Source organism: Pseudonaja textilis, chromosome 1 (assembly GCF_049901715.1).
Source record: "Pseudonaja textilis isolate UNSWEBS1 chromosome 1, rPseTex1.2, whole genome shotgun sequence".
Lineage (NCBI taxonomy): Eukaryota > Metazoa > Chordata > Lepidosauria > Squamata > Elapidae > Pseudonaja > Pseudonaja textilis.
In genome coordinates, this window is record NC_141990.1 from 81,660,766 (window position 1) to 81,682,673 (window position 21,908).

General features: G+C 36.6%; 1 protein-coding gene across 1 annotated transcript in view; it reads right to left on the reverse strand.

Annotated features, from left to right (window-relative positions):
* The window catches only part of MTHFD1L (methylenetetrahydrofolate dehydrogenase (NADP+ dependent) 1 like), a 122,509-nt gene that overhangs the window by 37,445 nt on the left and 63,156 nt on the right, over nucleotides 1–21,908 (reverse strand). Inside the window, exons 21-24 of the mRNA XM_026705657.2 lie at nucleotides 14,877–15,016; nucleotides 12,282–12,323; nucleotides 10,520–10,620; nucleotides 3,938–4,115 (exon numbers count right to left, since the gene is read on the reverse strand). Coding sequence (XP_026561442.2) covers nucleotides 3,938–4,115; nucleotides 10,520–10,620; nucleotides 12,282–12,323; nucleotides 14,877–15,016 — 461 coding nt within the window. The remainder of the gene's footprint in view (nucleotides 1–3,937; nucleotides 4,116–10,519; nucleotides 10,621–12,281; nucleotides 12,324–14,876; nucleotides 15,017–21,908) is intronic.

A 21,908-nucleotide genomic window follows, 5' to 3' on the forward strand; every position in this document is an offset into this window, starting at 1 on the left:
AAAGCAATCTAACTTCCATGCATTTCCCGCATATGTATGCATTGTGTTGAAACGGATTCATTCAAACTGTCAGCCATTGAAGGCAGACATAGAATTTATTTCTCCACAGCACTATAAGCCATAACAGCATCAGCTCTTTCCAGAAATACCAGCAGCAAAGAACCATTGCCTTCATTATTTGACAACAAAAACATATCCCAATTTTAAAACCGGGACCTGCCTGATTCTTAGTCTAGCCTTAGCTCTGAGACACTTATAGGTAACCCCTGATAACACCACCAGAGTTTAATCAAATTTACCTTTTTTAAAAAAAATGCCTACAGTTTTGCTTTATTTCAATAGAAAGAAAAGATTTCAAAGTGTAAGAAAAAGAGAGACCGTGTTGTACAATCCAATGACTTTCTTTTGGATCTGTGATGTAACATTTGTCATAGGAGATTAATTAATTATTTTTTCTTATTGCACCGTGGATGGGATTATATATTCTTTGCCTTTTCACACTGCATTTCTCTATTGGCTGTCCAGAAAGGAGCAGATGTATGAAGGCTTAAGGCTGAGGGTTATCCATCTTTGCTGTTATAATCTCATGGTTATTTAGATATTACATCTCTACACACCTCAAATCTGGATGCTTTCTTTCGTTCCTTACCTCCTTCCTTCTCTACATGGGCCAAAGATAGAACCCCAATATTCCAAGTGCTGGAAAAAAAGGATTATTTTCTGCACAAAGGAACTTCAAGGAGCCACGTTTGTGTGAAAAATAGCAACTGAATCATTGTATAAGGTGAGCACCTTCCTGGATGCTTTCAGATTAAAACACTTTGATTAGAGTGAAGTTGACTGTTTTTGATGGTTATGTTTCTTTTATTAATCTGTAGTACAGTATCACAGCAACAAGAGTGGTCTATACATAGACGCACACATGCATGCATTTTTGTAAAATAGCCTTGAGCTTGGAAATTAGCATTTCCATTTCCATGTAGGCTGGGAGAAATAATAAATAGCCCCCTGTCAGAGGCTCAGTGAAGCCACCTTATATCTTCCTTACATCTACTGTCAGGCACTGAGCCAAGACAGAGCAAAGTTCAAGGTGTTCTGGATTGAAATGGCCTGGTGCTAAAACAGCAGCTGATTCAGCAGTTTGCAGCTTTCATTTCTTTTTGTTGTCACTTTTCTATTACCCTTTCATAAATCTGTTTGTAATTTCATCTTTTTCTTTTTACTTTACAAGCCATGTGGATCACAGAGAGATTCTTACACTCAAAGCACCCGTCTTAGGCAGATCTGGTTTCATAATATAAGGAATAAAGAGCTTATGAAAGTTTAACTGTAACATGAATCTACACCTCCACCTGTGGTTAAAAAAAAAAGATTTATTTCCATCTAGCAATATCCAGCCACTTCCCACCTGGTGCTTAAGCACATGAAAGAAATAGTTCAGAAAGACAAATAATAGCTATCACGTAAAGTCTCTTTTGTTCCAGATCCAGTCTTAAATGAAGTTGTTCTGAATCACAGGAGAAGTTTGAGGTGGAGGGGTGGGAAGAGTAAGAGAAGGAAAAGGCCATGGGGAATAACGGAGAGGAGGAAGGGAAGGGGTTGGGAAGACTGTTGACAACACAATTACTTTTTGGAAGAATCACTATTCTTACAAATCTTAATTTCAAAACTACATTCTGATAGTAAACTGATGGAAATGCAGAACTTTAGAAATGGTTTTGCCATCAAGTTTATGTCAACTGTTACCAATCACATAGATACATTTTCTCCAGGACAATCTGTACCTGTCCTTTATGTCTTTCACCTCCTCTGTAACGGAATTCTCATGTTTGTTTTCCTTTCGCCTTTCCAAAACATTAAGGACTTCTTAACAGAGTTAGAACTTTGCATAATGTATCTGAAATAGGATAGTTTGGGTCTGGATATTTGTATCTTGAGTGAGAACCCTGGGCTGATTTGTTGATCTACTTTTTTTCTTGATTATCCATACTATTCTTGGGAGTCTGCTCCAAGGTTCAAAAGCATCGATACTTTTTCTGATCCGATTCTTCAAAGTTCAACTTTTCCTTTCTTCATAGAGGCTTAGAGGTAAAACTATTGCATGCACAACTCTTGACGTTTGTAGGTGTAGACCCATCATCATATCAATATCCTTTTCAAGATTTTCAACGCTACCCTTCCAAATGCTAATCAGTCACATACTGTATTTTTGATTATTGGTTTCCTTGCTATTTATCCCTTTAACATCTTCACTGTCAATTCTAAATCTGTACTTATTGTAATTACTTTGGTCTTCTATGGTTTTAAATTTAAACCTATGTTTTCACTATGCTGGTTGATTTTCATTTCTAGAATTTCTGAATAATATGCATGTTCAGCTATCAGAACACAATAATTAGCATAGTACAGATTATTGATGTGTCTTCCTCCAATTTTGAAACCATACCCATTTTCTTACAATCCAGCTTCCCTCATATCTTCAGAATATAAATTGAATAACTAAGGCCTTGTCTCAATATCCCCTATCTAGATACTCATAGACCTATGCAGCCTCTTTCAAGAACCCTGTTTAAAAAAACAAACCCTAAACTAAGTCAAGGTTCACACTAAATCATTTCTTTGTAGCCAATCTCATGGGACTTTGCTAAGTACAGCAAAAAGATAAAAATGCTACAATTCTCCAGAAAGGATGGTCATACTTAGATTTATCCATGTCAGAAGGTGTGAACCAACCATAGAATGAAAAGAATGATTCCTCTTTTCTATTTGCTACATAAGTGATATAATATCTAAGCTGAACATGCTTCTCCTAGACTCATACAGCTTTGCTATCTTACCATACAAGCGCTGGATAACAATACGAACTGGGAGCCGAAAGTGTGACATAAGAATTGTTAAGTAGTAACTTATCACATAGAAAATAAATGGTACACGAGGGGGTTCTTTATTCCTTTATACACATCTTAGAATAAAAATATGCGAGATGATTGTGTTACAAAATTCCATGGAGTTGACAAATGTGTCAACTATAGATCACACCAGGAACAAATTTTAAAATTTTTTGGAGGAGGTTGGTGGGTTTACATACATCGACCTTTATGAGAAAAAGAACTATTGGCTGGGATTAAGAAGGATGGTACTCTAGCCCCGTGTGAACAGAGAGGTGGTTTCTTTTTTTTGCGGGGGGGGGTCAATTCTCCATTTAAATGCATCTTTAACATAGAAACGTTTATGCTTTTGAGGAGGCTGTATTAGAAAGAGCAGGTGGAAAAGTCTCTACTGCTCTGGTAGGATCTTGCAGGGCTTTTTGAAGCAACAACCTCAATCAGGGTGCCTCCCATTTTATTCCTTGTGAGAGCAACCCCCCACCCTAACTTCTGAACAAAGATTATACAATATTTTACATTACGTCACATATTAAAAATGACATTGCTGCTATCAAGGAGTTGAAAAAAAATGAGAGTTTCCTTTTGACTTTTGGCAATTGGATGAAGGGGAAGGTAAAGACCTCATGCTTATCCAAAATATTATCCTAAATAGAAACACACTTGAGCTACATACTGTAAGAGTGGAAAGGGACACTGAACGTATTTACTGAAAAAGGGAGCACAAAATGTTTTAATTCAAACTGTTGCCAATCTGACATGCCACATTTTGAGATCAAAACAGTTGTTTTACAGTTGAAGTGGTCTGTTTCAACCATTATTGTAGTGTTTTAATTTCAAAATAGTGTTCTGAACTCAAAATAGAACAGTCCATTTCTGAAAAAGCTTGCCAAGAAAACTCCAGGGACTTGTCAAGGCAACCACAAGGAATAAACCTTACTCAAAGGCATGCGTGCACCCACACACGCACACACACACACACAGTACTGATAGATATAATGACTGAATGATTACAGGTATTATCACGTGTTGCCTCTTGCATCCTTGCTTACCTCCAGGTCATACAGATATCTGAAGTTGTTCTGTTGGTTAGCAGCTTTCCTTACAGCTTCAGCCAACTCCATAGCTCCTCTGCCCCCCTCTGACCAGTGCCGGCAAGGGACCGCATCAAAAGCTCCAGACTGTTTGGCTATCTCACAGACTAAATTAATCTCAGCAGGCGAGTCCGTTCTGCCAACAAAAGAATTTTGGATTATTTCATTTGTAATGGTATTCATTAATCATAGGCAGGGTTGGTTTAAGGAATGTGGGGGGTTCAATGCAACCTCAGGTTTGGAGCCTCCCACCCAGACTTAGAGTACTATCACAGATATGGACTCCTGCAGAATAGTGGAGGAGGAGGAGGAAGGACAGTGTGCTTTAGAGGAGATGGAGGTTTCTGCTGCTGTCAGCACCATTCACCATGCAGGAAAACTCTGCTTAGCCCTCTGGGTGGGCCTGTCTACTCAAAACCCAGCTACATAGACAAGCAGCTGTGCCTTCTTCATTTTTATGCATGTAACTCATATACCTATAGCTTGCTTTTGCCTGCTATTCCACTTGAGAGGAACCATTTTCTGGACTAGCTCCATATGCTATGGCCCCTTTAAACGGGCACATACAAGTACTCCTTGACTTATGTCCACAATTGAGCCCAGAATTTATGTTGCTAAGTAAGGAAACTGTTAAGTGAGTTTTACCCCATTTTACAACTTTCTTGCCACATTTGTTAAGTGAATCCCTGGAGCTGTTAAATTAGTCACACGGTTGTTAAGGGGAATCTGGCTTCCCCATTGACTTTGCTTGCCAGAAGTTTGCAAAAGATGATCTCATGACCCCAGGACATTGCGACCGTCATAAATATGAACCAGTTGTTAAGCATCCGAATATAAATCACATGACCATGGTGGGATTCAATTTTTTTTTACTACTGGTTCTGTGGGCGTGGCTTGGTGGGCGTGGCAGGGGAAGGAAACTGTAAAATCTCCAGTCTAAGGTGGTATTTGCTGGTTCTCTGAACTACTCAAAATTTCCATTACCGATTCTCCAGAACTGGTCAGAACCTGCTGAATCCCACCTCTGACCATTGGGGATGCTGCAATGATCATAAGTGTGAAAAATAGTCATAAATAAGTCACTTTTATCAGTGCTATTGCAACTTTGAATAGTCGGTAAATGTACTGTTGTAAATGGAGGACTAACTGTACACTTAAAGGTTCTCCAGGATGACAATTGTAGATGTTATGTCCCACCTTCCAAAATAAACAGATAAGGCTGAAAGCAGCAGTCCTCGCAAATAAAGGCAGCAAACAGGAATCTTCACTGATAACAGCTGTAGATAGCCTCCACAAGATAGTCCAAGTTAATAGTTCCAACGAAATAAATCCAAGTCCCAACAAGATATTTCAGGTTTAAATCCTCCAAGCCAAAATCTTCGGTTCTCCTTGCAAACAAACACTTTGTTCCGGACAATGTGCAAAGTCATCTCTCTCCCTTTATAGAGCAGCATATAATTAGTCTAATTACTGATCTGCCCTCCTCCTGTGCTCCCGTTGGTTTCTTCTCGTAAGGAGACGCCTGCTTCTGACATCCACCCAGCAATCATCTAAATTATTACCTTCACCTGAAGTCTCCATAAGTTCCTCATTGTCAGCCGTTCCCGGCTGATAACCTGATTGAGAAGCAGAGGAGGTTGAAGGTTCAGGCCGGTCCTGCAAATCAAATGTGTCCTCATTCAAAATATTTATTATCACTGCTGACAGGAACTGTTAGGACTCCTCTTCGAAATTCAAACAGACAGAGCTCTTTGCAGTAACGTCCTCATTCAAAACTGCAGGCAAAACTGTTAGGACTCCCCTTTGAAATTCAAACAGACAGAGCTCTTTGCAGTAACGTCCTCATTCAAAACTGCAAGCAAAACTGTTAGGACTCCCCTTTGAAATTCAAACAGACAGAGCTCTTTGTAGTAACGTGCTAATTAACTGGCTTGCCCATCAGATTAACGTTTCCTGGTTCTGACGTCAATCCACGATCTAACAGTCATCAGATTCAAAGTTCCTAACAGGATTGGTCCTTCCAATCACAACAAGTAGATTTGGAAAAATTAATTCTATTAATAAATGTCATTGGATACTTATGCACACAAACTCTGCACTGTTTCATTTTTAATGCCATGACAAGTAAGCAATCCCAGCAAGAGCAAAGTAATTTATATACATACGATGAGCTCAAATATCTAGCAATACCTACAAATTAATCATAGCAAAAGACTGGTTTGCTGAAAAGGTCAGGAGCTGATCTTTTTTCTCCCTTTCCGCCATCCTCCACCTCTGAGCATCCAATTCCTAGTAATTTTCCTGTTCCTCCTAATTAACTAAGAATTAGCCCCTGGACGAATGGATCCTAAATCACAGGCAGAGCTTTTAAGGTTGACTTCAGCTTCCGCTTCTTCCCATTCAGACCTGACTCGAAGGAAGAGATGGTTTCCAGGAAGTGGGAGCAGAAGATGCCAGCAAAAATAAGATCATGCTGCTCGTTCGAATTCCATCATCTTTTTGCAAAAGCCTTCAGTATGTACAATACACACCAATATTTTTATGCTGAAGGGGTTTCTTTGATATAATTGAAGGTTTGCTTTGAATATTATTTTGACTGGTTGCATGCATGAAGTAAACAAAATATTTAAAATTTAGTCATTCTCCTTAATTCTGGAGAAGGCTTTAATGATGGGGAATGTGGAAGGAAAAAACAAACCAGGATGACCAGCGTGAGTGGACTCAGTTAAAGTGAAGATTACTGTTAATCTTCTCATTACTCATCACCTATCACTTGTGACTGTATGACTGTAACTTTGTCTCTTGTATCCTTATGATCTATACTGACTGTTTCCTAGTATGATTTGATCGCTTATTGTACCTTATGACTATCATTAAGTATTGTACCTTATGATTCTTGACAAATGCATCTTTTCTTTTATGTATACTGAGAGTATTTGCACCAAGACAAATTCCTTGTGTGTCCAACCACATTTGGTCAATGAAGAATTCTATTCGATTCTAGATGGTGTACCATTGGAAGAGCTGAAGATCAGGGAATAGATCATACTGGAGAAAAAAAATCTATCTTCGTGGTCACTAAGAGTTGACACTGACTTAATGATACATAACTGTAGAGAGAATAAAGAATGGTCTTGAAGGACCGGAGAAAGAGCTGATAGCAAGGCAATGGTCAGATAAGAGGATCTTGAACCTGGGCCAAGAAAATAATGTGAGAAAATACGGGCCCTCTCACAGAATAAATTAATCTCAGCAGGAAAGTCCATTCTGCCCACAAAATATTTACTGAATTATTTCATTTGTGATAATATTTATTGATCATAGGCAGAATTCATCTGCATAAGTGAGGAAGAGGGAAGCACTTTCAGAATTGCAACATTCTGTTACTATAACACTTACAATAAAAGTAATTATGAACTATATGGTATTGGTTTTTGAATCTGGTCTAACTTGCTGGGCTGGGCTGATATCAATTAATCAATCTCCCTAATTAAGTTGTTACCTACATTCAGTGGTTTAAAGTTGGAAGTCATAAGGCTATTCAAATTTATTAGGAAAGAATATACTCTAATACAAAGGTGTTTTCTGTTCTTATATCCGCTATATGACCGGTTGCTATAGTTACTTCTTTATGAGACAGACATACTCATTTCAGGTCACTTTCAACTTTCTTTCCCATAGACCTATCCCTAGGACTGGATATAACTCATGTCTGGCACAAATTAAGACCTGAATTGTTACATACAGGGTGGGACTTCTTGCCTCCAGTATCATATAGCTTTAAATAGAATTACTGGAATTTCCACTTTTATTGCCATTATTATTATTGAATAAATTCAGTATGATTTTCATCAGCTTTTAAAAAGAAAAAATCTGTATCCATGTTAATGTTATTAATATTCATATATTATTATCCTAATTATTATTAGGATATTATTAATAATAATTATTAGGATATTATCATCTTAATAATAAGAACTATGTCTCAATGCAAGATTTGGCATCTTAAGCATTTGGACAACTATTCTGTACTTTAGAAAATTATCTACACCTGTATAATCAAAAAGAACCTGTAAAACTGGTATTTGATTAGATGCATTCAACAGGTGGCTGGATGAAAGAGCTACCATCTACTCAAGTCTGAAGTCCAAAAGTTTATAGTGTCAATCCAAGCAGAAGCTCAGCTTCTCTCATTTGTTTTGTTTTGTTTTTTTTGGTAGGAAAGACAGAACAAGATAATTGCATACTCTATGATGTTAGAGGCAGTATCTTCACAGACTTGCAAAAACAAAAAAACAAAATTCTGCATGCATACCTTGAAATAAATCTTCCATTTTTCCTACAAATTGAATAGTTAATGAATATTCACTAATAGCAAAGAACAGCTTCAGGAAAAATGAAAGCAGAAGGAGAAGAAGAATGCAGCCCCAGTCGTTTCATTCTCTTCACAAGGCTGCTTTGGGGGGTTTTAAAACACGGGGAAATTCCAAATAAATAATTCGAATAGATAGGTTGTCCCTTTTTCAGAAATGGCTTTTAACATAAACTATAGAGTATCATTAAACAAATTACAAATTTAAGAAAAAAAGAATGTAAAAAAGAAAGGACATATGACATTTTCAGTACACTTTTCATATTACGGTTGAAATAAATGTAAGAATTTCAGGATGGATGTCTGCAAGGGAGAGGGGAAAAGAAAGGGCAAGGGCAAGAAACTAAAAATCACAACATGTGCATGATGACATCACCATACCATGCCTTATCTACTGGCATTTGGGATGCAAGAATGTAATGGTGGTACTTGCTCTATGATGTCACTGCATTGCACTTGAGTTTTGGTATAACTGAGGATGCCATTGGTCTCAAGAAAGCAGAGGAAGTTGAAAAGAGGTTTACTTCAAAAATCCCATTCTACAGTGTCTGCTTTGTAAAGGTCAAAGATGGCTAGAACTTTGAATTTTACATATGTTTGCAAAAAACTTTCTCATGGATAAAACCTTGAACCAACATAGAATGTCTGTGATATGGTGAGGGCTGAATAACTCATACTCAGGAAGCTGCTACTTTGCCTTAGTTCTTCTCAGTTTCTCTATTTCTACATCCTTTGGGCTGCTTCTTCTTCATCACTTCTAATGCCATATCTGTTACTTAGGCCCATCTGCTGGCTTTCATATCAATATCCCAATAATTCTTTAATGCTGAAATTATATTTTAATGAGGCAACACCGGCAGCCTACCTCCCCACTTTACATCAAGGGAGGCTGTGTGGAGAGAGTTTCCTCCTTTAAATTCCTGGGAGTCTAGATCTTACCTGGAAAATCAACACAACCCAGGTGGCCAGAAGGGCCCAATAGAGATTCCATTTCCTTAGGGTCTTGCGAAAAAATAAAGTGGAACAACGACTGATGACCTCCTTTTACCGGTCCACAATAGAAAGCGTCCTCACATATTGTATTATGGTGTGGTATGCTGGCTTGACAGCCACGGATAGAAAGACATTAAAGAGGGTGGTGAGCACAGCACAAAACACTGTGAGCTGTTCCCTGATATCACTAGATGACATCACTAGGGCTCGCTGCCTTAGAAGAGTGAGGAAAATTCTTACGGACAACTCACATCCCAGTCAGCACTTCTTCACTGTCCTACCATCAGGTAGGAGATATAGAAGCATAGCCAGCCACATCAACAGGCTGAAGAACAGTTTCTATCCATGGGTTGTCAGACTTCTGAACGGAAAATAACTTCATGTCAACATAGTATGATAGACTTGAGTTGTGCAACAAGGTCACATAGTGTAATAAGATTGGGACTGGGTTAGGGACGTCTGTCCTCACTGTGAGTTGTGTTGGGGGGGGGGGTGAACGAAGTGAGGCTCAGCCAGGGTGGGATTCTACCAGTTTGCACCTATTCGCTAGAACCGGCTGTTAACATTCTAAGCAGTTCAGAGAACCGGTTGTTAGAAGAAATTACTGGCCTAATCCTGTAAGGAAGGCAGGAAGGAAACATTCTGGTGTTGCTTACAGAAACTGCCTCTTCGTTAACCCTTATTACATTCTTGGCAGGACTAGACTTCTTGTCTCAGGAACTTCTCTGGAGTTTGTTTTCCCCTCCTTTGCTAGTACTTTGCTTGTGTGTAGTGACCATTCAAAGTTACAATGGCACTGAAAAAAGTGACATGACCATTTTTCACATTTACAACTGTTGCAGCATCCCCACAGTCATGAGAGGCGAGGAGATGCCTCAATGTTAGTGATGTTGAGTTGGCCACACCTAGCCAGTCATATGACCACCAAGCCACACCCACCAACTAAGCCATGCCCACAGAACCGGTTGTTAAAAAGTTTGAATCCCACCCCTGGGCTCAGCCAATCTCATTGTACACATGTTGTACTCTGACAATAAAGGTAATAATCCACCCACATCTCACAAAAGTTAACTAATAAGAAATAGATTTCAGAAGAAATAGAATATTCATATCTAGTTCATATAAAAAACAATCTCACTTTTTTTTCTTAGGTGTGGAAAAACAAATTATTTTACCTAAAAACATTAAGAGCCAGAACAACAGGAACCCCAAACTGCTGAGTAATTTGAATTTGCTTCAGCAAGTTGCTGCAACCATCTGACACCAACTTGAGATTCTGTATGGGAAATGAAAGAAAACCAACAACAAATATACATTTGTTCTGTTTGTTTATTCAGAAAAATGTTTTATTACTGTGCTTTTAATATACAATATGGATCAGCGCAGTTAATTCTGTCCACCTACATTAATTCTTATGTCCAAGTACCTTAAAACAGTTTTATGGTTTCTGCAGAAATGCCTGTCAAACTCCCTATAAACAAACGAAAATGTGCTAAGAGGAAAAAAAAGGTAAGGGAAATTGAATTGAATCTTATATATTAATTATTTTCTTTCCCGTTATGTTGATGATATTTTTCTACCTTCTAGAAGTGTCAAGTGGCTTACATAGGGATCTCCATTCATTTTCTTCCTGTAGCAGCAACCATTTGAAGTAGATTGGGCTGAGACGCAATGACTGACCCAAAGTCACTCAATTAATTTCCATAGCTGAGGGATACTTGAAATATGAACTAGAATATGAAACTTCTACTGAAAACCTTTCAAGTCCACTATGGCTGATACATAAATGAAATTATATTCACTGATAATATCTACATAACAATATTTTTAATGTTATTACTGGCTGATCAAGATGTTTGAGTGAATTCACATCACTGGTCATGTGGACTTGCTATATGAGATTTTCAGAGCATTTTGAGGCTATCGCTATCTTCAACATTTTTGGGAGCCCCACTTAAAAAGTGCATGTGCACATGCTCACAATACATTTTTTTTTAAAAATTAGTTAGGTCAGGAATCCAGGGAAGTAAAAAAAAAAAAGAATCAATGTTGGAATATGAAAACATGTGAAGCATGTGAAAACAGAGAAGAGAAATATTAGCAATAGATTATGTAAATATGAGTGTGTGTTTCTGAAAGACAAGACGTATGATCCTTTCACTGCTAATTAATGCTGCTAATTGTAACCCAGAGCAATTTACAAGAAAACAATAAGAAAAAACAGATTTAAATAAATCATCATACTAATATCATCACCTGTTAAAAATAATACATACAAAAGTTGCAAAGGGCACATTAGCACATGACGATTCTGTTGATGCAGCCTTACAATAAAAATACTACTGGTATTCCTGAGTTTCTGGACTATCTCGAAAAACTAATGTCAACCCTGAATGGTCCAGTCTATTCAATAAACCTCTTCTTTTTAAAGAAAAAAATCCCTCAAAATATATTTTTATCTGTTACCTTTCACCTCATGGCAGCTCTACTTGCTACCTATTTTTATTGCTGATCTGTGTTTTATGCATGTATACATTTTATGCATAATTGCATATTTAATTTTATTTTACAACTTTTCTACTTATTATTTTGATTTTTTGTTGATGTTTTTGATAATTATATGATGGTTACTTTGGGTGAGTTTTATTAGGTCTGATATTTTTTCCTTGTTAACTGCTTTGGGTCAGCCTATGGTTGGAAGCTTGCAGTATGTAATTGAACAAAATAATTGAACAAATAAACACATATTCCCAAAGGATTGTGAACTTTACTTTCTGGAACTATGAGGACGGCCTCCATAGGTAACCTTATTGGATGAGTTGGATGGCATTGGGAGAAAAAGATTTTTCAATACATTGGATTAAGCCATTTAGTTATAGCTATTTGGAGGAAATATTCCTAAAAATGGATTTTAATAGGGACAGGAAATGTTCTCACCTCTTCCGTATATTCTTTCTTAAGAGGTACACCAGCTATAACCTGAAATTACAAACAAATAATTAAAGAATAGACAGATATTTAGAAACACCTAAAATATGTGATCTTCATGATTTCTAGAATGGAGAAACCCTGCAAAAATTTTATTTGAATATTTATATAAAAACCATTGTTACTTTGCACATATATTTTTAATAACCAGGATTTTAATTACCAGGGGATTTTGGAATAGTGTTTTCTCCTCTTATATTGATACTATTGTATATCTGACTAAACAAATCTCTATATTTTGCAACTAGATAATACTAGACTCAAGTTCTGAATCTAGTTTTTAAACCTGAAAATATCCAGTGAAATTCACTATTTCAGTGAATTTTAAGCAAAATGTTTTGAAGTTATAATACTTAATAATTGACCATATTTTTTGTGTTAGAAAATAAAGATTTCTAACCCAATGTTTGCATGGGAATTTGAAGAAGAGAAACAATTGGAGGAGGAAGTCTTAGATCTTTCTTTTTGCCTTGAGAAGTACTCCCCTGCTTCCCATCTGTGCTCCAATTCACGTCAGTCATCCATCCTTCAGATTTCCTAGGTGATTAAATCAACTTAAGAAAAATATAGGCAAGCAACATAGGCAAGCAAGAGAAACCATATGAAGGAAACGTTAAGGGATCTCTGCTTTTTTATTATATTCTGTGAACTGGTTAGAAGTTTCAGTGGGCACAAAAACAAATGGAACAAACTACATTCCTTCATTTGCTCATTCATAAAGCCAGAGTTTGGAAAAGACAATAATAAACCATAGCTTCGAACTGTGATTTACAGACTAATCCTAAGTATGACTAAAGATGACTTTTCCCTAACTCTGTTTGCCCATCACATAAGCCCTTTAAAATCAACCTAACAGATTACTACAGTATGTCAATCCAGTTAATAAATTCCAGTTCTCTACTAAGAAACCATGTTCTTGCCAAATCCTAAATAATCCTATTACTCAAAAACAATTACTAAAAAGTATAAATCTAACAAACTACACCTGGTAATCAGTGGAAATACAAAAAGAGAGAAAGAAAAAAGTAAAGTTAAAAAAAAAGAAAACTAATCCTTGGAAAGTGAACTGAAAATGTTCAGCAAAAAACATTTAGGTTTTGGCTTATTTGTTGGTCAGTTATTTTTCTTACTTCAACTGAATATTTTATTTAGTGGAAAAATGTTGAAACTACACTTAAAAAAAATTCAATTGTGTAGTCTCCTTGAGGTCTCAAAGAAATGCATTTCCCATACAAACAACAGGGTTGTCAGGCATAGAATTATTAATATTTTTTAACTGAGCCTGCAAACCTCTGTACCCAAAAAAGTGAAGAGAGTACAAAGATTAAGGCTGCATCCAGAATAACATTATATATTACAGCTGCATGCCACCAAGTTGAATGAACTTTATACTTCCCAATGTGGAAGCAACGGGGCACATTTGCAAAATGTTAACATTTTCAACAGAGAGGAGAGGGAAGAATCAAGAAAAGGTAATTTGAAGAAAGATGTTAAAAATAAGGATGTAAAAACCAAGACGTGGTACTTTTAGCACAAAATTAAAGTATTAACGTGAAAGATTGCTGTTGGACAAATCTGGGCAAACATTAGAAGGTAGAGTTAGAGTTTTCTGTAATTCTTTGGCATCTTCAGCTCAGACATAGTAGCTTTAGGAATGAAGAATAAAGAAGTGAATTAAAAAAGTACTACTAAAGGAGAAACAAAAATAGAGACAAGATGTAGATGTAAAGGCAATGGTGGATTATAACCAAAGTAGTTAGCATATAATCTTAGAACAATTAGTATTTGTAGTTAAACATCAGCATCCAGTGGCACAGAAATTTGAAAAATATTGGTAAACGGGAGGGGGGAAAGGATCAAGCTCAAACAAGAAATTAAAATTAAATGAAAGAAAAAAGTGAGGAATCAAAAGATAAAAGCCAGACTGCATGCCTGGATGACAGGATGAAAGAAGACACAAGAATTTTGGGAGGGAAGACAGAAAATATAAGCTCTAATATATATGTGCCTCCAAGTATTGCTACAATCAGAATTAAAAAAAGATAAAGAAATTGGGTGCAATTTAGTCAAGTTGAGTATTTTAAAATTCCATACAGTTAATAATTCCCTCCCAATGAATTTAACAGATCAAGGTTCTTAACTTTGATTGGAATGTACCCATAGTTGGCTTAAATAAAGAAATAATTAAGAGGATGTAGGAAACAGCCTTAGGAACTAGCAGTGGGTTCAAACTGTAGGACCATGAGCCAGTTATTGCAATGTGAAGGATGAACTACAAGGGTGGGGGAAAAAAGTAAAAAAATAGCAAGCAGATTTTATTCCATTTCCTAAACTTCTTAAGTCATGTAGAGAGCCTTCCTTTAATTAGCTCTAAAACTATTGTCTCTTGACAATTCAGAGAAAGAGACTGTTAATTGGCTTGCAATGCGCTAGGAGTCATTTCAACCACTTCCAGAACTGAAATGTTTATACTTATTTCAAATGATAAGGGGTTTAAAAAGTTCTGAAGATTTATTCTATTATTTGAGAGGTAGAGACACTTACATTTGGCCCACCTCCATGCATCTTCAAAGCCCTCACTGTAGCCACAAGCACAACCACATTGGGAATCAAGCCAGAAGCTCTGCATTTGATGTTGAAGAATTTCTCCATTCCGATATCAGCACCGAAACCGGCTTCAGTTACTATTAAGATTAAAGGGTTAATTTAAGTTAGGGTGGATCAGTGAACCCAGGAAATGTAGCTATTTGAGAGCTATCACAGTTTAGTATATACACAAGTAGCTTCATCTATACAGACACCTCATCATGAATGACCATGTTTTCACAGGAATAGGCAGTGCTTTTATTTTTAAAGAAGAGTGGGAGATTCTCCCAAACTAGAAATTTCAATCAAAGCCTTAAAAAAAGCATTTGTGTTGTACACATTTACACAATGTCCATATATCATGTACCCATTCCTAAGCGGGGGAAATCATCCAACTGTTAAAATTAATGTGCTATTACAGCAGTTTTGGTATTATACAGCCAAATAATTAGTTAGTGCAAATAGTTATTTGTTGCTTACTTCTTAGATTTATACCTCTCTTTTCCTTCAGAAAAACATAAATGGATTTTTACCCTCTCTTTCCCTACCCTCATCCCCACGACAACAAGCCTGCACAGAGAGTGATTTTTAAAACCAGACTTTAGCTACAACTTGAAGATGTACACTCATCATTAAGGCCAGACTAGAAAGCTCTTTTCACATCATGAGAAACCTCTTTTGCACAAAGTTTGCCAATTCAGTCCACTTTCACATGCCAGAGACTTTACCAAATCTTCACACAGTTTGGAAAATCTCTACATGATCAGAAACATGATGTTCACATGATAAACTGCCTTAAAAGTCCATCATACATCAGCTGCAATCTAGTTAAGCCTTAAACAGAATTATTGAAACCACATGGACTTATTAATACAAGTTTAATTATTTTAATGCATCTGTTCAAAGCAAGGATTCTAACCCATTACTCTTTGGTGAAAACTTCACGACATTAACTCTGAAACGGTCTTATATTGATGGCTGAGGGCTTGTGGCCAAGAAAGAATCTTAGCTAAAGCCACATCATGGAATTCTTGGTGTGCGTGTGACCTTTGGGGAGCTTCAAAACTGGCCAAATGGCAAATGAGGCATCACAATGCAACCCTTTTGTACGTGTCAACATTGCATCTTCAGAATAGGCTGCAATTGCTGTGTCTGCCATCTTGCCGATTTTGCCTCACCTACCCATCAGCTCATACCCATATGCAAAGAATTCTAATCCTCATGCAGGATTATACACTGCATAATATATAGAAAGCAATAGGAAGAAGCTGTCGTAAAAACAATGTCAGCCTTTTAAGGCAGATCAGTTCAGGAAAAAGATTACAGGAAAGTTGTTTATTATTGTAACATATAACAACAGAATCTGGAAAGCCTGCCAGATTTTCTTTCCACTCCATTTTATACCAAACAGATTCAAAGCAATGTTATTTTGAGCTTCTTTCTCATACTTTCCCAGGACTGAGTTTCTGTTTTTTTCCCTTCCCTATTCCTGCATCAACATTATATTCTTTTAAAAACAGGCTAATTGCTTCTGAATAAAAGATATGGTATGAATATGCTACGCCATTAATAAATATCACCGTCATACTCAAAATGTAAATATGAGGATGTATTTATTTAGTCAATGAAATTTTATCAATTTTAAAAGAGCAATTATAAAGTAAAACAAACTAATGCCGCATATGCTAAAAGACAAATCACATGATATTACATTTGCACTTCTATTACTATAATACATCTACTACCCTAATAATGATAAGTTTAAAAATGTATGATTAAAAATAACCTGATTAAAATAGCTGTTAATAACTGAAACCTATGGATCAGATAATGAACTATAAGATTAGTATTCTATGTAAGTAAGTAGCTGTCATAATATGCTCAAGGAACATTTGCTTATGGTTCATCAGTGAACTGATATTTACTTACTTCCCATATATATAATTTAAAGAAAACATTATTGCTGCACATTTTAAAATACAGTTATTTTCAGAAAACAAATTAATATAAGACTTGGGGTAAAAAAAATTCAGACAGCCAATCCACATTTATATCTTTTTATATTATTACCCATTTTCTTGTTTCCTCATTTACTTTAGCTTGAATTGGGAAAAACTGAGGTACAAAACATCAGAAATATTTCATGCAATGAATCTGGGAACTGAAAACATCACAAGTCTGACAAACACAAAATCAGGAGTACAGACACTCTGACTAGTGGGAGAGGAAGGAAACAGGATGCAGTGTAAAGGCCACTAGGATGAAGGTAACCAACTGCAAAGGAAATAAATTAGAGAGTAAACTTAAAGATAAAGCCATGTGCCAAAGTCATGTACTTTGACCCTTGTTTGTGCTCAAATATTCAACACAATCACTTTTGTATTATTTCCTGCTGGCAAATCAGAGTGCCAATGAAAATAAAACCAAATAGAGGCCAGTAGGACAAAAATGATTCCAAGTAGTCTTTGTTTAATAATCATGTAACTCTGGAGGCTGGTTATGTAGATATAACTAAATAAATGTTCTATTTCAAGGCTCTGTGTTTGTATAAAGCTCTTCAGGCATTCATACTATATGTAATTCTACATATAAGGAGAAGAAACCACAGCAAGCCTATTAGGTCAGCTTGGCTCCCACACCATCCTTTTTGCTTTACAAGAGTAGAGTGTAAAATAGAAGGAGTATCTTTTGTGTAAATTAAAATTATCATTCCAAAAGAAGGCTCTTGCAATCCACAAGAGCTCTCTTTCCATATGAAAAAAGTGTAACAATAAGAATGAAAACTACATTTGACTCCTGTCATTGGCTTATCTCAGTTATTACAATCCTTTAACAAAGCTGTGTGTGTGTGTGTGTGTGTGTGTGTGTGTGTGTGTGTGGGGGAGGGAGGGAGGGAGGGAGAGAGAGAGAGAGACAGAGAGAGAGAGAGACAGAGAGAGATAATGAGACAGATATATAAGACAAGGGAGGAAAGACAAATTAAAGGAAATGCCTTTATTTTTCTTTTCACTAAAGTAGATAACATATGTGAATGCATATAATCCCACTTATGTATCTGGGGAATTAAAAAAAAGAACTCAAGACATTCTGACAATTCAGCATTTATGATATACATCCCCCACATTCTTGGTGCAATTATTAACATGGAACACGCTTTCAGAAAATATTTTTTACAGACTACTAAATTATAAACTAAAACTCAGAACAATATACAAACAGAAGAAAGCCGCCACTAACACAGTTAACTTAACACAGTTAACACAGTTCCATATGGGGTCTGTATCCAATAGTCAAAATTAATATAGCAAGAAACCTTTAAAAAAATCAGACGTTTTTACTTGTAAGGACACAAAATGAAACATAAGAAAATTATCTACTATTAAAATCTCATGAACAGGTAGATTTCAACAAAACAAATCTTTGCAGAGTAAGCATTTAGGGCCAACACATAAAAACCAAAAACCAAAACAGCACATTGGAAGAGAGCACTAGAAAATATGCACACTAGGCTAAGTTTTAGGACATGCAATAGTGGACGCCAAATTCCAGAACAATGCAAGAGGAAATGGAAATTCTGAATTGCTGGTGGCCATATAATTCTACGATGTAAACATAGCTCTCCTTCTGCAGCTGTCAGCAGGGAAACTATCGAGTTCAAAGTTACAGAAGCACATGAACTTTAACCCCAGGGATCCAAGGCATTTTGATTGGGGGAGCAAGGCTCAGTGTTTCTTGTAAAAGAGCACATCGCTAAACACAACAGCTGCCAAAATAAACCAGGATGGATCAAGATCCATCTGAAAGGATGCCCACATTTTTTTGTTAGAACAGCAAGGGTAAATGAACTAGATGTTTTTACAACCTGACCCCACATCTCTTCCTAAATGAGCAGTTGTGGAATGTACTACTCTCAGATCTTTCCATGTGTTCCAAATGATTCCATAAACTTGCTCTGTTCTGTACATTTCTAATATATTTCAGATGTTCGTGGTCCTATAATAAGGCATGTTTTAAATCATACAAGCCTGGGCTGGAAGTAAAAAAAAGACACATATAATTTACAGGTATTACTTTATCTTTATAGAATGCTGTTTGAGGATTCAAACCATTCAACATTCTAAAATAATTGAGCAAATCTTTCCAGGAATAGCAACTGGACTATAGAGAGACTGTGTCCATATGGAATTATAGAGGATGGCTACAGAGGATGGACCTCTCTTCATTCAAATATATTGTCATCTGAAGCTCTTTTCGGTTTAAAAGAACAATTTTGGAGAAAAAAATGGGAGAGAGAAAGAGAGGGAATTGAGAGAGCAGTTCAAGTAACTGACACATCAAATATTTGTTTTCAAATTATGTACCGTATTTCCCCATGTATAAGCCACCCCTTTTTTCCAAAATTTTCAAGCCCAAAAGTAGGGGGTGGCATATACAAAGCAGGTACACTTTTTATACGTGAAAGATGCATAAAATAATAAAGTAGGAATAAACTGGTTTTCCAGCAGTATGCTATACTTTTTGTAAAATTGTACGTGATGATACGATTACGAGTGCGAGTACGCGATAGAAATGCATACGCTGGCATCGGCCTGAATGCTTCGTTCCTACTCTCGTTCCGATGCGTGATTGCTAGCGTCGCCGCACCGCTTTCGGCGTCATGACCGAAGTTGTAGATCTAGACGTCGAATTTTGTTTCTTTGTAAATTTTCTTTCTTCATAACTTGTTTCTCTAATAAAATATTTTTTTCAAAACTTCACAGTCCAAAAATTGGGGGTGGCTTATACAAAGGGGGTGCTTATACATGGGAAATACGGTATACAGGTAGTCCTTGACTTACAACAGTTTGTATAGTGACCCTACAAAGTTACAACGGCACTGAAAAAAAGTGACTTCTGGCCATTTTTCACAATTATGACCTTTCCTGAATCCCCATGATCATGCAGTCAAAATTCAGATGCTTGGCAACTGATTCATATTTATGACGGTTGCAGTATCCTGGGGTCCAACTGTTACCATTTCCTGCCTTCTGTATATTTAACTTGAACTGGAGAATCCCTCTATTTTGTGAATGGATGGGTATGAGTTGTGAGAAGTAGCTCTTTTGACAATATGCTAAATCTGACTGAGGGAGGGAGGAAGGAAGGAGGGAAGGACAGAGGGAGGGAAGGATGGATCTATAATATTTTGTCTATGGCTGAAAATTAGTTCTGTATTAGTTTTATTTTCTATTTAGCTTTCTAAACTTCAGCTAATGCAGAATACAGTGGGCCAGAAAGTTATGTATGTACGTTGTTGATTTTTAAAACCCTTCCGGCCATGGGAGGGCACCATCTTCAAGGGATCTACATTTGATGGGTCCCAGTTACAATGATTTTTTAAATAATATTTATTTAATATTTTTATTTTATTGTTGTAGACTGCCCAGAGGAAGTTCTAGTGAGGATATATATGTGTAAAAATGTGTGTGTGTGTGTGTGTGTATGGTATTCAGCTTTGTTCGGGTATTTTCCCACGTCATTATAGTTGTGCTTTTAAAGTTGTAGCAACGTTTCGGCAGAATCTCATCTGCTATCATCAGGCTTCTGTATAGTGTTTGTCTGTGAGTCAGACTTTCACAGCCGTTTCAGTTTTAAATTTGGTGCTAGCCTACGCTGTGCCAGAATGGTTTCTTCTTCATCCTGATTGGTTGAGAGTCTTGGTCTGTGTTTATTGGTCTTGGAGTTTGCTGTGTTCTGCTTGATTGGTGTTTCTAATATCTTCTGTCTGTTTTGTAGCTTTTTTGTCTTGATTGGCTGGCAACATTGTGTTTCCTGTATTGGAGGCTTTTAGTGTGGCTTGGCTCCAAGTAAACGGGCGGCTATCATTTATTAGGAAGCTAGGTTTCATCTGGGTGCCTGGTTGGGGTGTGTTTGGGCTGGAGGTATCAGGGGGGATCTGTCTGTGCCCAGGTGTTTGCCTGGCTTGTGGTGTGGACATTTTTTTCTTTGAGAGTACAGGCTTCCAGATAATTGACAGTCTGGTGGAGTCATCTTTTCTATTCATGCTTTCAGGTCTTTTTTCAATCTCTATGGCTTCTCTGATAATTCTGTAGCTGGGGTTTTCTATAATGGCTAGGGTTTTGGTGCCATTGAAGTCGATGCTATGACCTGTGGCTTTCATGTGTTGGACTAGTGAGGAAGTGTGTTCCAGCTTTTTTACTGCATTTTTGTGTTCATCTAGGCGGGTACTTATTCTTCTATTGGTCTGTCCATGATGCACAGGGGACTTCATATATGCCTTGGTTTTCCAAGTCAATTTTATCTTTGGGGTTTCTTAGGATGGCTGCTATTTTTCTTCTTATATTAAGTCTATATATTATAAGAAGATATTACACAGGCATCACATCAAGACTGCCTTCAAAACAGACAGAACAATAGCAGCCATAAAAACCCCAATGTTCCACAGGGATCATCAAGCTGTGGCCTTCTTTTTTTGTCTCTCAAAAAATACAGTTATTAACATTTTTTTCAAGGAATAATCCAGCTTTTTATGGTGTTTGGCCCGAGAAGAGATAAGGTTGTTTGGGAAATCTTTGTTTAAAATATGATGTAATTCCAAATTATAGCCCTGTATTCTGGAAAGATTATTTCCTAAAAGAAATAATTATTTGCAGACATTTATTCATGACTTATTAGGGAAGTGGATGGCAAAGAAACAAAAGAAAATAAACCACTGCCTTTATAAATAATTGCTAGTCTTCAGATAAAATTCTATGTTTTCTTTCTTCATTTGCAATCTTTTCTATTGTTTCGTGATATACTGTTTCTAAACTGGTCCTTTCAACACTACACTGTTTCTTAAGGACCAGCAATTCAAATAAGCATAGAAAATAGAATATAGACAGAGAAAAAAAATCTATATTCCTTCAATTTCCCCCTTTTTACAATTCTATTTAATTATTTATTTATTTATTCATTCATGTTTCTTAATTGCCCATCTCCCTCGGATAT